Raw genomic sequence first — 16,712 nt, forward strand, 5'->3', positions numbered from 1 at the left:
AAAAGTAGTTTTATATAATGAGGGCTAAAATATTAAAGGAAAACTGTGGCGAAGTCTATAGTTGGCCACCTCAGGTCTGTCAACGTAGGGGCCCAATTTGGCAAGATGTTCCGGAACAGGTATCCTGCAAAAGTTTCTTCTACGCATGTTGTGTAGATCGGGCTTACTTCTGAGGGCGTGCCTTCCCTCTGCCTTCGATAGCTCAGTTGGTAGAGCGAGGACTGTAGAGAGCAATAGAGGTTATCCTTAGGTCGCTGGTTCAAATCCGGCTTGAAGGAAAGAGTTTTGTCAAACTACCCACAGAGATAGCGGTAGGAGAACAAGCACTTTATGACAACAGTCTTTTATGAACCCTTTTCGTAAAGTCCTAAGGGATTATGTTTGTGCTTGTCAATAGATTTTAAAACTGTTGCTGTGTTTTTTCCATGAGTTTTTAGTAGTATTTTTTAATATGACTGTGTTGTGTCTGCAGCAACCATTGTCACCAGTTTAACATTACCTTAAAACTACAGGAGTAGAATGTGGGTAGCTAGATCAAGGACATACCCTCATGTATTTCTAAATATTTTGCATCAATGTCTCTGAGTGAGGTAGGGCAGAAAACAGATAGAGCATGTAAAGACATGGAAGAGGGCAGCCGTGATCGTATAGTGGTCAGTACTCTGCGTTGTGGCCGCAGCAACCCCGGTTTGAATCCGGGTCACGGCAAAACTGTTTAAAAGAACATGCTAAAACCAATTCCAGTAGAGTTATTACTGAGTGTACAGGAAGAGAGGCTTCTTTTGAAGTGTTTGGATGAGGCAGGGTGTACCCCTGAACTTTATTCCATTCAACACACCTCATATAACTCAAAGCTTCACATCATTGCTGCAGAACACTACATAATACAGTTATGGCTCCTTCCGAATAAGAGAAAATTGAAACCAAGCAGATGTACCTCAGAGGTTGCCATGACATGCGATGTACAGGTAGATCTGGCAGTAATATGTGAACTTGTAGGAGTCAGTGAAGGGACCTCCTGACCTTCTTATATCCCTGTACGAGCCGTATAGTTACCATAACCCTTTATATGACAGGACATATATGTAACACTTGGGGCTTGACTGACTGCTAAATGAGCTTGGAAGTAGATTCGACTACAGAGTAGAGGGGGGTGAATAAGCACAACAAAGAAAATTATGATTAATAGTTGTATATTTATTTTTCTAATAGAAAAAGTAGTGGTTACATATACATGTTTATGAGCTATATTATATGATTTATATGGATATGAATTGATAGAATATACATACACAAGTTAGATGGTCAATATAATTTACAAATAAACAAAACAAATATATTCCAACAGGATAATTCAAAAGGAAAAAAACAAAGACCCCCCCCCCCCCCCCCCCCCCCCCCCAAAAAAAAAAAAAATTGAAACTCTTCAGTTCAATTAGTTACAGGTTCACAGTTCATCAGGTGGGAAACCAAATTCAGAGGATCCGGGTTTGTAAGAAACTATACAGAATATTATCTGAAACATCATCAAAATTGAATAGATTGTTCATTGGCACAAGAAACACATCTGATAAAAAAAATCTGTAAAATATGTTTGTAGCTTCTCTAGTTATTTTGAAAACAGAAAAATCAACGGCATTGACAATATATTCTCCTTGTCATTGGTAATTAGGACTAACAGTCTTTATATATGCATATATACATAAAGATTAAAAAAAATTTACTTAGTCACACTCTGATGTGGACTGCTTTTTAATTACAAATCACATGTTTATTGTGCTTTTCATAACATATTTTTAATTTAACATAATGGTTTTGAAATGTGCATTTATTCTTCTGATAACTGCTGCCACTCAACATTTTAACTGTGGCCCGGTCCTCTGAAGTCATAACCCCAGAGAGCGGTTTTTAAAACCAATTGGTAGGAAGTGCAGTATACTTCCTTTTTTCCATCTGACCTAATTCATGAAAGGAGCCCAATAGTTACAGCTGAACATCATGTTCCATGTGATGGAAACTCCGGAGCTGCGGCCTAGCTTTGCTGGTGAGGTGTCTGCATCCAGCATCAGCAGTTGCTGCTCATTGATTTTAGGGGTTAAGGAAACCGTAATCTCCACCCTCGACCGAATTACTACCATGGTTTTGTCCTGGCTAGGCCTGTTCATCCAAGGTGTGTTTTTGACCACTGTTGAGTCATTTCTGATTCCCAAACCAGCTGCCAAGCTGCTGTTCTGCCTTTTGCTAATGGTAAGCTGCAGAATCTCTGCTAAGTTGTTCTGCAACCTGACGGTGCTCTTATATGTTCAGCTTTACTGTGAGTTACAATAAGTTAAGATTCTACAAAGTCCCTACACTGGAAAAATTATCTAGAAATAAGTAAAAACTTCTTAAATTAAGTGTATTTACCCTTAATTAGAGTAGGTAAATGAGATAGTTTGCCAATGGAAAGAGTAGTTTTACTCTTAAAATAAGATAATTAGATAATATACAATATTATATACAATATTATATATACAATATATACCTCCTATTCTGGAGGAAACTGGACCTGATACTGGAACTCTCATATTATTGTGGATATATGTATAACTATTCTTATCACAACGCAATGCCCAGGAATTAGTATTCGATCCAAACAAATTTGCATCTGCGCTTCCTATTCTGTTATCATTTGATGACACAGCTAGACGTATGGCCCTTCCTCTCCACTCCACCTCCCAATAACAGCGTCCAGGCAGATGCTCTCCACCCATAACCTGACAACAACCATTAACTATGGATGGATTAAAAGCAATAAGACGTTGTTGTTTAAACCCAAATGTTACTTTCCTGTTCCCCTCAGATAATAACAGCAATATGTGTGCACTCTTCGGATCCAGAGTGATTTCCCTTGAATATTTTAGGAATCCAGCTCTGGTCTTTGGTTCTGGTTCTAAAAGTAAAACATCCATATCAGATACTGCCACTGAGATGTTTGTCCATGTGTCTCTCAGGATGTCCTGTAGTTTCTCTCTGAGCTCTGACACAGCTGTTGTCACATCCTCAAAGTATCTCAGAGGACGAATATTGATGCTGGATGAGTGTGTAGACTCACTGAGTGCTGACAGTGAGGGGTAGTTCTGGAGAAACTGGTTGTGATCCTCTGTGATTGAGAGCTTCTCCAGCTCAGCATCTTTCCTCTTCAGCTCAGTGATCTCCTGCTCCAGCTTCTCCTGAAGCTCTTTGACTCGACTCACTTCAGTTTCCTGCTGGGATCTGATCTGCTGCTTCAGATCAGAGCTTCTTTTCTGCAGTAGACGGATCAGATCAGTGAAGATCTTATTGTCCTCCACTGCTTTATCAGCAGAGCCATTGATGGCCTCCACCTCCTGTTGAAGCAGCTTCACATCTTTCTCCTGGTCCCGGATTCTCTGCTGGATTTGTTGTCGTCTCTCCTGGAGCTCCTTCTGCTTCTCAATCCTTTCTGCTGCAGCTGGGACTGTTTCATGGCCTTTATGTTCATCCATTGAGCAGAGATAACAGATACACTGCTGATCAGTACGACAGAAGATCTTCATCACCTCATCATGACGAGAACAGATGTTCTCCTCAAGCCTCTTGGAGGGGTTTGTTAGTTTGTGCTTCTTTAATGGTGGAGCATCATAGTGAGGTTGGAGGTGATCCTCACAGTAGGAAGCAGGGCAGGACAAACAGGACTTGACAGCTTTCCTTTTCCTTCCAGTGCAGACATCACAGGCCACATCTTCAGCTCCAGCATAGCAGTGATTAACTACAGCAGCTTGGTGTCTGGATGTTTTCTTTACATCCATCACCAACTTTGACAACAAGATGTTTTTTGATAGTGCAGGTCTTTGCCTGGAAGTTTCTCTACATTGAGGGCAGCTGTAGATCCTCCTTTGATGTTCTCCATCCCAGCGGGCTTTAATACAGTTCATACAGTAGCTGTGTCCACAGGGAATAGTCACTGGATTCTTCAGTAGATCCAAACAAATGGAGCAGGAGATTTTCTGTCGGTCCAGCTGATCTCCTCTCTTAGCCATTTTACCTCTCAGTAACAGAGATTTGCTAATTTTATATACTCAGTACTGACACTGCCTTAAACACGTCACTGCAGTCAAATTTAATGGTTACACCCACTGTTAATCTAAACAGTAGACATATTTGACTACATTTGTTTTCTGTTTGCTTCTTCACAAGTCCAGAGATCGGAGGGCCTGAAACTAATAAAGAACAGAAACCATCAGCTGAATCTGACTCACATTTCTATTTCACTACTGAAACTCCAGGTTCATTGAGCTGAACTAATAAAAAAGTAATAGAGTCATCAATAAATAAATACTGAGAGTAATAATGCACTGCTCTCATTTGAACTTGTTTTCAAACAATCTTACGCTGTTCATCTTTTACATTTATTTTGGTTTTCATTATTTCCATTTTAATGAGTCTACTGTCAGGAATCTGCAGTTTTTGTGTATGACTGTCTACATTTTTGATCCTTAGGAGGATAAGCTTGAGTTGTGTGATCCTGCATGCCTGCTCCTAAAATCCTTGTTAGTTTGACTTTAAAAGAGGAGCTCTGATTTATTATCCCTTGGCTAAGTGATAGCTCAGTGATCTCCTGCTCCAGCTTCTGCTGATCATCTTTAACTCAACTTATTTCAGTTTCCTGCTGGGATCTGATCTGCTGCTTCACATCAGAGCTTCTTTTCAGAAGGACACGGATCAGATCAGTGAAGATCTTCTCATTGTCCTCCACTGCTTTATCAGCAGAGCCATTGATGGCCTCCACCTCCTGTTGAAGCAGCTTCACATCTTTCTCTTGGTCCTGGATTCTCTGCTGGATTTGTTGTCGTCTCTCCTGGAGCTCCTTCTGCTTCTCAGTCCTTTCTGCTTCAGCTGGGACTGTTTCATGGCCTTTATGTTCATCCATGGTGTTGAGATAACAGATATACTGCTGATCAGTACGACAGAAGATCTTCATCACCTCATTGTGACAAGAGCAGATGAAATACTAAAGCTGTTTAGACGGGTTTGTTAGTTTGTGTCTCTTTAATGGTGTAGCATCATAGTGAGGTTGGAGGTGATCCCTATAGTAGGAAGCAGGGCAGGATAAACAGGACTTCAGCTTTCCTCTTCCTCCCAGTGCAGACATCACATGACCAGATCTTCAGGTCCAGCATAGCAGTGATCAGCTGGAGCAACTTGGTCTCCTTTAGATCTTCTACTGATTTTTTTTTCCATAACAGGCCTCGGTATGAACTGTTTCCTGCACTGAAGGCAGCTGTAGATGCTCCTCTGATCCTCTCCATCCCAGTTGTCTCTAAAATAGTTCATACAGTTGCTGTCTCCACAGAGAATAGTCACTGGATCATTTAAAACCCCAAACAAATGGAACAAGATAAGATGTCCTTGTGTAATTGAACTTCTCTCTTTTCCATTTCAGCTCTCAGGGACACCGGTTTAAGTTTCTCTTCTGCGTAACAGAAACTAGTTTGAATTTGTAAATATCAAGTTCCTTCAGGAAACGTCACTGGTTCCGCCCATCATTATTCTTCTAAACCAGAGGGAAAGGAACAAAGCTGCACTTTGAACTGAACACTATCTGCTAACCCTTAAATATGTTTTTATGACTGTACTTTGTATTTTTTTAAGCAGCTTACAGAATTTGCGCTCCTATTTATTTGATTCGGTTGTGATATGGGTATTTTACTCAACTGCATTTGGAATTATAGCTGTTAGTAAGCACAAATAAAATCAATATAAACTAAAACAAAGGAACAACAGCAGTGATCCACTAGCTCTGTTATTAATCAGATACCAACAAAGATAATGTCCAACAGACTCTAGTGGAGCCAGCAATAACCTTCTTTTACTTATTGTTAAAGTGTTCATTTAAGTTATAAAGTAAACTAAGTTTGCATACAGAGATTAAACAAATGCATTTTAAAACAATAAAACTAAGCAAGAGCAACAGATCTGTTTGTAAATAAATATTTTAGGTTGTTCCTGGTTGTAGCCATGGTTGTGTTCTGCATAAAAGTAATTTCCCGTATAATGTAAGAACCATCTGTACGAACTGCAGTACAATGTTCTTACTCTGCAGTACAATTATGGGCCAATCTTGCTGAGACCTTCTGGGTTTTGATGATTCCTCTATTCAGACCATGGTCAAACAATGGACATCCATGATCTGTTAGGGTTTATTATTTATACATCATGTGCACTGTTAATTTGTCAGATTAGACAGAGCAGAAGGCCTTCCTTCACATTGTGGATATCACGGTGTGTACGGAGGTCATCTAATCAAGACAGCCTTTGTGTCTCTAAGAGCACAAAGGATATGGGCACATCTTGGAGCCGGTCTGATAGGAGAGCGGCTGTATCTGTAACCCTGAGACAGAGAGGCAACCTGCATGGAGTTCAAGACATGGATGGCGTGTCAGTTTCTGATACGGACAGCTAAGCATCCACATGATGTGACACAGACTCAGAAGGTATAAGAAGCAGGTGATGACGTTGTTCGGGGCTCAAACTTTGCCGGACGCTTGCGGACGTGATTTTTGAGACCACAGCTGTGCATAGCTCTAAGCATTTTTCTCTGTCTTGTAACGACCTGATCTGGAATAAACTCTGTTACTTTTTTACTCCTGTTTTTATAGTCCTTTTTCATATGGTTTTACCGAGTTTGAGTTAAGAGTAGTAAATAACTTGCTCCCAGGAAAAGAACCGTGTGAGGAGGCCCCGGGGCGTTACAGCCTTTACTTTGAAGGGGACAAATCCTTCTCACTTTAACAAATTGGTGTTTCCGCCCGTGACCTGGAAGCAGGACAACAGAGCCACCGACGGAAAAAGCTCCACAGCCTGCGGCCGAAACAACTGATAAGGTGAGGAGATTCCTTATTACAAAATATCTCCAGTGTTTTTACTGTTAAAACACTTTGGCTGTGTTGTGATTTTCTGAAGTGAGCTGAAGTTTTTTATGCAAAAGAGGACAGAGAAATTGCTCAGAGTGATTTTAGTTTTTGTTTTTGCGGTTTTTGTTTGGTTGTATTAGTTGGGTTTCTTTTTCTTTTACATTGCGAACGTCTACACATAAAAAAAAAAAAAAAAAGAGAGAGAGAGAAAAAAGTCGTGCGTTCTGCTGTGGGTAGCGGTTGAAAGTCCGACTGAAGGCGACTGCGCAAACGTCTTCAAGAATTATACTACTCACTAGGATAAAGTTGGTTGGAAGCCCAACGGTTTCTGCATGCAGAAAGGGACGGTGATTTTATTCCCGGTCTGCCTGCAGACACGAAAGATGCACTTCTGAAAACAGACGCACAGACCCAGTCACATAGCCGGCTAGAGTTTGCCAGTATGCCTCCCATAAGGACATGTACGAAAAACTGAGACTGGTGGGGGGGATCAGGGTGAAACGGACCGTTGGGGGCATTTTTTCTCTTTCCTTCTCTTCTCTTATAAAGGAAAGAGAGAAACGATAAAATAATCCCCATAAAACATATTAGGCCGAGGCCCGAATTAGGCAACTTGTTTGTCTAATTCCATAAGTGGTGGAGTGAACTAGGCGGAACTATATCTAAATCTTTTCTTTTCTCTAAATTTTCCTTTCTTTTTTTCCTTTTCACTGACGGACGTATTTCTTTGACGGACGCACTTCCTTAGCAGAGAAGCGGCTCACTGTAGCTTATAGGTAAAACGTTTAGAGCACCGAGGGACCTCACGTAAGACGTCGAGGTCCAATTTTATACACTGTGTGAACAAAAGGTGTGAAAGATGGATGCATGTGGACTAGAAAATTGAATCCAGAAATACCTCGTTAGCACCAGAAGGAAGAAACAAAACTTTTGGATCTGATTAGACAAACCAAGTTCAATTTTAGTAACTATTTTTCTGACAAGGATTCTGAACAGAAACAGGTGGAGCAAAACGGGGCTCAGGGAGGTGAGCAGGCACTCGACACTTCAGAGGGTAAGAAAAACCTTTCATGAGTACATCTAATATTGCAGAAACAGAGCCTATTATGGACCCCAGTCCACACCAAGGTGTAAGAGAAATCTTTCGTAAGGCTGGTGATGCAATGATTCCATCAAACCCATGTGTGCAGATGCCTGTTATGGAGTTGCGTGAGGGTCAGATAAATTGTGAAATAAGGCCTACAGAGGAAGAATTGGGACAAGAGGTACGAAAAGAGTTTCAGATGCAAGATTTAATAGAGGAGGCGGTAAATAAAGCATTTCAGCGACTGTCAACAATTGATAGCATGGGCACAGAACATGAAGGGCACAGTCTAGGGGCAGCTGACAGTCTGAGAGGGAGAGATGAGCAGAGGAAGCCGCATACGGATAGTAATGAGGAAGATATGATACAAATGGAACGGAGAAGATTAGAATTGCAACTACAACTGCAGGAGATGGATCAACAGCTGGCAGAAAAACAGATGCAGTTAAATAAAGTAACGGACAGACAAGGGGTGGTTAAACACGAGGAACAGTTTTGCTATGGGGGACAGGAGGGAGCTACGAACATGGGACAACCGCACACAGAGGATCAGTGCCTTTTGATGATAAATGACAGGATTGATAGAGCTGTGGGACTAGTCAAGGATGCCATAAGAATAACACAGAACAAGCTTGCCTACTCACAGCCGCTTGACCCTGCTGGAAGCAAATATAACCTGAGTAAGGAGAATAATAGAAGTGACAGGGAGATGGTAGTCCAGATGCCATTAGTTCAGACATATAACGATGCAGGTAGAGTACAGACGGTCAGCTACAACCCCCTAACATCTACTGATAGTGCCTCATTTAGATACAAACTTCCAGATCCTACAAATGCAGCCCCAGTGTCGGACCAATTTTGGGCAGCCCTAAGAGCTACCTACCCAAATGAAACAGACTGTATTCTTATAAAGGAACGGGAAAGAGTAAATAAAGCAAAAAAATCACAGAATAAAAATACCCAGACAAATATGACTAACCCTGAATGTGTGACTCTTGCCAGCATGCACACGGAGGAGGACTACCAGATGTACCACTACGCACAGGCAGCAGTGTTTGCTGGGGGACGTGGCAGAGAGAGGGGCAGAGGATACGATCAAAACGACAGGTATATCACTTGCTGGGTCTGCGGACGAATGGGACATAGAGCAAAGTGGTGTCGAAACGGTTATCCTACACACCGTTCGCAGTCCCAGAGGAGTGAACTGAGAGAGGGACAGAGAGGCCAGTGCCGCAAGCCGCCCCACCCCCAGCAACACTAGGGAGGCCGGGATCCCACTATTTGTTTAGTTATGGAGGTAGTTTTTGAGAAATTTCCAGCAGGAGTGATAGTTATTTTGATTGAGGGCAGCAACTGTCCTTTTATCGTTGATACGGGGGCCAGATACGGCACCCTAAATCTTTATGTGCCCCCTGCCAAAAAACTACACAGGTAATGGGATTTTCAGGAGAAAAACAAAACATACCACTTTTTCAGAACCCCTTAGAGGTGTTCTCATAGTTGAAAATTCAAACATGTCATTTTTGGGGGACGCTTAGAATTAAAAAATCATTGGGTGTGAAAACTTATTTTGGTGTCTAACGTGAGCAAATAAATCTTAGGTTTCCATAAATGTGCACATATAGTTTAACAAGGATCCTAACATGAGGCTGAAAAGCACTGGTGCAGAGGTCTTAAGACCGGACTGGTGAAAAGATTATGATTTTTGTTTAAATTGAAAAGAAAATCCTCTAAGAAGATAAATCTAAATTGATACTGATGGATTAAACAAACTTTATGTGGCCAATGTCTGTCTGTCTGTCCTAAATGTGGAGTGCATGTGAGGTAGAATGTGTGTGGTGAAGTTGGAAATGATTAAGAATATTTTTTGATGTGACATTAACATGATTTGCATTTTTACAGGATTGTGAAGGAGCACTGGGGGCATAACAGAAGGGTAATCGTATCAAACATGTTGATTAGTTTCATTTTTCTCTCATTAGGATTTTATTAGAGATCGATTAGGGACAGGATAAATCACACTTCGAGCTGGAACTGGACACAGCATATGGCCAAGATACCCGCAGGAGCTCAGCAGATTAACGGGGTCAACTTTTATAAACAAGGCTGGAGAGTTAAGAACGATTTCGGTGTGACCTGACCCTGGGTTTTTTCAGCCTTCAGTTTTTCTCCATAATTATTTTTATCTGTGTATAATGCCGTTTGGAAACTGCCTAGGCACGAACTGATTAATTTGAATCTCTAATCATTACTAACACTTATCTTTTCACTGTTCATCTGGGCCTTACTTTCTTTGCATGACGTGTTAGATTCTACTAACTTTACAAATTTCTGTGAATTAAGTGCTTAACTATTGACTAATTGATGAACTTTTTGATTGCTTTTTCCTGGTAACAAACCAGAGGGGTAATTTACTTTTTCCCTGCTTGTAGAGAGTGACAGTGCGGCTGTCAGGGAGCAGGCAGGATTATTCAGAGGCCCATTTAAGGAGGATCAGGAGATCGTTTTTCTTAAACATGTTCCTTTATTTTTCTTTTTCAGGCTGTGTTTGTAACAATCCTTAAATGTTAACATTTTTTCTTCCAGGACAGGCTGACAAAAGTCTCATCCTTCATTGTGTTTTGTTTAAGATGTGCATTAACCCTTATTTTCCCAACAGCTGCAGAAGTTCTGGCATGTGAAATGGACAACTTGGCTGAGAGTGACTAGAGCAAGAGAGAGAGGGGGGTTCAGATAGTTGAAAACTTTTTGATAGGAGGATTTGAATAGGTTCTGACTGACTGGACTGACTTGGTTAGCAACTGGACTGGATCGGAACCATGGATCAGGACATGAGAGAGGTGGTGTGAGAATGCAGCATGCCAGAGACAGGGTGTAGAGATTGTGGCTGCATGTTTTGTTCCCGGCTGAAGGCCATTCTGGTGAGCTCTGAGTTTGTTTTAATTCCTCTCTGGTTCTGATATGAGCTATGAGGTACAGATTGATGTGGTGGTTTGAAGCTCACAGACTTTTGTTGGGGTGGAACATTAAGAGCAGTCATGCTGACAGAGGCATTTAACGAATGACAAGATGAACCAACAACTATTTGGAGAAGTCGGAGGCACCACGGGGGTTTTTGTTGTCTTACATGTTTGTCGTTGTTTGTGTCTGTATGTTTGTTTGTTTTCTGTTTGTTTACTAACATCTTAGCCTGTATGAAAAAAAAAAAAAAAAGACGTGGCACGCATGTTACATTTTTTTTTTGAATAGTTTTGACTACACTACGGATGGAAATGTTTCAAAATGAACAATGGATCTTTTTTGTTTGGAGAGACATTGGACACTTTCTTTCTTGAGTCGCAGGATGGATTAACCTACAAGGGGCACAGAGACTAACTTTGCTCCTAAACTTCAGAAGGAGGGATGGTGTGCAGCTGCTGAGATGCAGACATTAAGGAAATGACTGGATGCCCACTGCTTTGGACGAGAAAAGAACACTGGCAGTGATGGGTTGATGGAAGGTCGTGGGATCATCGGACAAGACGGATGAAAAAAAAAAAAAGTTAAGTGAACTGACACACCAGATTTCTTATTCACAATGAAAAACTATGCTAAATTTTTCTTTATATCATCAGGGGGTGGAGTATTCTTACATAGAGGAATAAAAAAGAGGATTTAGAGATGTTTTACTATGTGATAAATTAGACTGGGTTTTTTGATAAATAGTTTGGTCAGTTGTTAATTAGCATAATATTATTAAAGGGACAACAAGTTGAAACTTTAACTTTTGGGAATGGTACAGTTGCATCAACAGAATGCAATTTAGGGGAAATTATAACATTTTAGGAGCAAATGTTTAAAGCAAATGATGGTTTCTTTTCAAAATAAGCAATAACGATGAAGACTTAATGAGTTAATGAGCTTATGGGGATTCAATATCAGGCCCAGGGACTAAAACTTCACCATTTATTTTATCTTTTTATTTTATTTTTATTTGTTTTGATAAATTTTAAATGTTTTTTGCTTGTTTTGTTTTTTTTTTTTTACTGCGAGCAGAGTTATAAATAGCATTTGAGGGGCTATATACAATTTGGGGGATGGTTAACCATACTTTTTATGCATGAAGCAATAAGAACACCTGACTTTACTTCACTAGAGCTGCAATTAATACTTTAGAGGAGATGCACACTTTAGTGTTTAGTTTATTTGAGATAACACATATAAGAAGAGATTATGTTTCCTGCACATTTTTTGGATCTGGTCAGGGGTCCAGATATGACAACTATTTACTGGTTCTGGGGATGTTGGAACAGATTTTTTTTCGTTTGTTTTTATTTTGTTCTTTGTTTTTGTTTTGTTTGTTTTTTCTCATCGGAGCACTGCTTTTTGGAGAATATTTTAAATGGACTATAGCTGGACACTTTGCATAGAGGGGGTGCAGTCGAATTCAACACCTTCAGGAACTGTATACTGCTGAGTTTTGGGAACGCAGCAGCAAGTCAGAGTACAATCCTGTGCTCTGAGCAGATGAACAATTCAATATGACATTTCCTCTTGAAGGGAGGAACACCTTTAACGCTCTGTTTCCTTCTACCTCTATGTGATACTGCTGATGACACAGGTAAAGACTTATCCTTCAGGGGGTGTGGGGACACATGGCCCCAAGACTCTTATGGTTCAAAGCTGCTGTGGTAACAGAGGGAAACCTGATGGACTTGTCCGAACATCGAACTTTTTGCATGTTGGAGAGGGTCACTGCTCCAAGAAACACTTTTTCTTCCAAACCAGTAGCGGGATGGCTCCTGACCAGTTTCCCACGTATAGATCCACTCACATAGACACACACACATACTGTCACATAACAACACGCCCACACACGGTTAACGACTGGAAGAACACACAAGGGTCCACATGGGAATGAGGTTTTCTTTCATGCACTAACATTCACGGATACAAGGTCTGGTGGGGGAGTTTTTAATAGGGGGAATCTGCGCCAAGCTGGGTTTTTTCCTTAGAGATTAAAGAACTTCTAATAATTTTCTGGGGAGGGTGTAGCAGTAAACTAAAATGCAGTTACAAGTTTAGACGAGACTAAAACTTAATATGCTATGATGTAGAAATGGTTTTAAAATTCATTCATTTAATCCATGAATTGAGTGTTACAATGTGTAAAAAAGGGTTAAATGTTTTCTAAATATTTACAGGTTCCTTGAATTAGATTATATTAGTTGCAGTGATTTTGGGCTTATATGATGTTTTTGGGGATTTCTTTTTATTCATTTTTATTTTTTGTTTTTTGAATAGACACTGAAATAATCTGCTGAAAAAACACAGAGTCCATGGAAAATTAATTTAAATGTAGGTTAATGGTGATTTAAGGGATAAGGGAAAGTAATTGTGGATAAGAATATCTGGTTGTGACTGCACTTAGATTTTGAGTGAATAAAGAATTGCTCATTGAAGACATTGTTTATCGTGATAAGAACACTGACTGCACTCTCTGTGTGTCGAAGGGTTCCCGGAGGAAAAGATTGATGAACTGTGATGAGAACATTCCATGAGAACCACCACATGGATTCAGCATCTATCGGCCGCTGGACTGCATGGCGAACAAAGTGGCCGTGGAGGAGGCCATACGAGACTCTGATTGATTAATTTGATTGATGAGTGATAGAGACACTGAAAGAATTCATCATCATCAGTGATATTCATCATTTGTTTTTAACTCGGACCAGGATAATTCTTGATTTAACCTAATTGTGATGTATATGTTTTGATTTATTTTGATTTGGTTTTGATGAAAATCATGGAAACATTTTGCTCCAGACCCACCAAGATCACGTTTTATGCCACTTTTTCTTTGATGTAGGAAGACTCTGAACCTTACAGGTTCTTTAAGTAGTTGGTAAGGATAATTATCAGATTCAAAACGGGGTTTTCTTGCTCAGATTGGCCGAGAGTGGGATTTCCCCGGGGTCACCCCGGTTTTTACTACCTTTTAGAGAGGGTAGCGTTTTCCGGTGGAGAACGGCCCAACCTGTCCTGTGACGTCCCCTACTGTGACTGAATGGTTGGTAAAGTTGAATAGATGGTTTATCCATGAGGAGCGGTCACATTTAGGAGGCCTCCAGGTGGGAGTGAGAGTAGATGAATTTGGCCTTATTGGATTTATAGGCTTAGGTTATCTAGTCTAAGGTAACTTAAAATAATGTGCGCATAGGAAACTAAAAGAGCTTTCCTTTAATTAGATGACACCCAAATTGTAGTTAAATGCTGAAACTGTGGTATTGAGTGAGAACATTTGGTCTGTGAAGCTTTGATTGTGATTACTTTTGATTCCTAATTAATGATACTTGACTAATTATAGATGCTCTCTGGGTCACCCGGTCCTTCGAAGATGTGCCGCTTCCTGTGTTTTTTTAAGTTACCTGTAAAAACGGTAACTTATCAGGGGGAGTTGTTAGGGTTTATTATTTATACATCATGTGCACTGTTAATTTGTCAGATTAGACAGAGCAGAAGGCCTTCCTTCACATTGTGGATATCACGGTGTGTACGGAGGTCATCTAATCAAGACAGCCTTTGTGTCTCTAAGAGCACAAAGGATATGGGCACATCTTGGAGCCGGTCTGATAGGAGAGCGGCTGTATCTGTAACCCTGAGACAGAGAGGCAACCTGCATGGAGTTCAAGACATGGATGGCGTGTCAGTTTCTGATACGGACAGCTAAGCATCCACATGATGTGACACAGACTCAGAAGGTATAAGAAGCAGGTGATGACGTTGTTCGGGGCTCAAACTTTGCCGGACGCTTGCGGACGTGATTTTTGAGACCACAGCTGTGCATAGCTCTGAGCATTTTTCTCTGTCTTGTAACGACCTGATCTGGAATAAACTCTGTTACTTTTTTACTCCTGTTTTTATAGTCCTTTTTCATATGGTTTTACCGAGTTTGAGTTAAGAGTAGTAAATAACTTGCTCCCAGGAAAAGAACCGTGTGAGGAGGCCCCGGGGCGTTACAGCCTTTACTTTGAAGGGGACAAATCCTTCTCACTTTAACAATGATCTAAAGGATGAACCACATGTCCTGGGAGATCCAAGACTTACAAAAACAACCGTAACCCTATAATGTAGTTTCTTCCCCCTAATCGGACTCCTTTAGAGGTCCGTCCGTTTTTTCCACCGCACACATTCCAAGACAATGCCCTACCCACACCGGAGCCGTATTCTGGTGAACTAGGTAAGTGCAGAGGATTTCTGTTACAGTGCACCCTAGTCTTGCAGTTAGCCTCACTCATTCCCTGATGATTTCAATCAAATTTAATACATCATTGGTTTGTTAAGAGACTGAGCCTTAAGAGAGGCAGAAGCAATCAATTAAATATATATCAACTGTATCTCATATAAGGATTTTTTTGGACCTGTTCAAGTTTTGTTAATGAAGATGAAGCAGCCAATAAATTCAGGGTAACAGTTCTGTGGCATAGCTGACTATAGATATTTATACTCTAGTGCTTGTGTCATGGTTTTATCTAAAGCTCGGACCCACATGCAGAGAACCAATTCAGAGACACCAGGGGAAAGGTTTAACAGGTTTATTGAAGAGATAAGGCACAGTGCAGAGTTGTTCTGAACCCAGCTCGACCGGATCTGGAAGGTGAAGGGAAGACAAACGATTAGTTCAAGCTCAGTGGGAAATTTCATTTGTGGATTTGGAGAAGAGGATCTGGTTGTTGACTCACGTTTCCAGAGAAGTTGTAGGATCTTTGACTCCAATCTGCATGCTGTTTTCCAGTGTTATACTGATTCGGTGGAGGGCGGAACAGGGTTTACCCAGAACTCGGATGGTTGTTGGTGAACGGAGAAACTTACTGCCGCTCAGATATCCTGCTGTACTTGAATGGGTCATAGTGGAGATGATTCCCTTGCTCAGTGAGTAATTTCAATGTCCTCTCAAGCAAACTGGATCCAAACCTCTAGTTTGAGTCCCCAGCTCGGTTTGAGTCTCAGTTGATTCCTCCAGGGAGAGAAGGTCCGAAAAGGTCCAGTTTGCATGATGACTTCCTGTTGAGAGGCAAAGACAAAAACGAAGTTAAAACTCAGGTAGACAAGAACTCAGTCTTACTCAGCAAAACTCAGCTTGGCTAGAGTACCCTAAACTGCCAAACACTCTGGCGTCGAGGTAGTGGCAATCAGCAGTTTAAGAGCACTCCGTTAACGAGGCAACCATCATCAGGTGTTTGAGGAGGCGGACCAGAACCAGGCGCCTCCTGCTGGTGGAAGGGAGAACAACACAAAAACAAACGCACAGACTGGAGTCCTGACAGCTTGAGTCTGGAAGGAATGATACATCTCTTAAAGCTGTCTATCAATATGCACTAAATGATCGTCTTAAAGACGAGTTAGCTTGTCCAGATTCTCCTCCTTTTCTGGCTGATCTACTTGATTTATCCATCAGAATTAACGACAGAATTTGGGAAAGGTTTTGGAGTAAAGAGATTCAACAATCTAACATCCCAGTTAAGAAACAGTTTCCCTTGAGCAGTTGCCTTCTCAAATCCCTGATAAAGTCTACATCATGCTAATTGGGTGAGCCAAGTTATCTCCCAAAGAAAACAACGTTGTCAAATCTCTGGTTGCTGCCTGTATTATGGTTCCCCTCAACATTTTGTTTCCAATTGTCCTATTTGCCCAAAAGCCCAAGCCTTTCAGTTAAAACCAGGGGTACTTGGAGG

At 40.9% G+C, this 16,712-nt stretch overlaps 1 protein-coding gene, 1 long non-coding RNA gene and 2 other non-coding genes across 4 annotated transcripts; 3 read left to right on the plus strand and 1 right to left on the minus strand.

Annotated features, from left to right (window-relative positions):
- Window positions 1-167: 167 nt before the first annotated feature.
- On the minus strand, window positions 168-4,060 carry LOC119771675 (tripartite motif-containing protein 16-like; the record flags this gene model as incomplete). Its single annotated transcript, XM_038267788.1, has 2 exons — window positions 2,525-4,060; window positions 168-221 (listed from the first exon to the last, which is right to left on the minus strand). Coding segments are annotated over exons 1-2 (1,570 nt in total), but the record flags the coding sequence as incomplete, so codon positions are not given.
- Window positions 192-278, plus strand: trnay-gua. The gene is given in 2 exon segments: window positions 192-227; window positions 243-278. It is a non-coding gene; the product is annotated as a tRNA-Tyr (tRNA).
- Window positions 637-708, plus strand: trnah-gug. Its single transcript has one exon. It is a non-coding gene; the product is annotated as a tRNA-His (tRNA).
- A 3,042-nt stretch (window positions 4,061-7,102) lies between the features above and the next one.
- On the plus strand, window positions 7,103-13,230 carry LOC119771667. Its single transcript, XR_005279176.1, has 2 exons — window positions 7,103-7,968; window positions 11,341-13,230. It is a non-coding gene; the product is annotated as an uncharacterized LOC119771667 (long non-coding RNA).
- Window positions 13,231-16,712: the final 3,482 nt, after the last annotated feature.

Source organism: Cyprinodon tularosa, unplaced genomic scaffold (genome assembly GCF_016077235.1).
Source record: "Cyprinodon tularosa strain WSP-4 unplaced genomic scaffold, ASM1607723v1 ctg684, whole genome shotgun sequence".
NCBI classification, from domain to species: domain Eukaryota; kingdom Metazoa; phylum Chordata; class Actinopteri; order Cyprinodontiformes; family Cyprinodontidae; genus Cyprinodon; species Cyprinodon tularosa.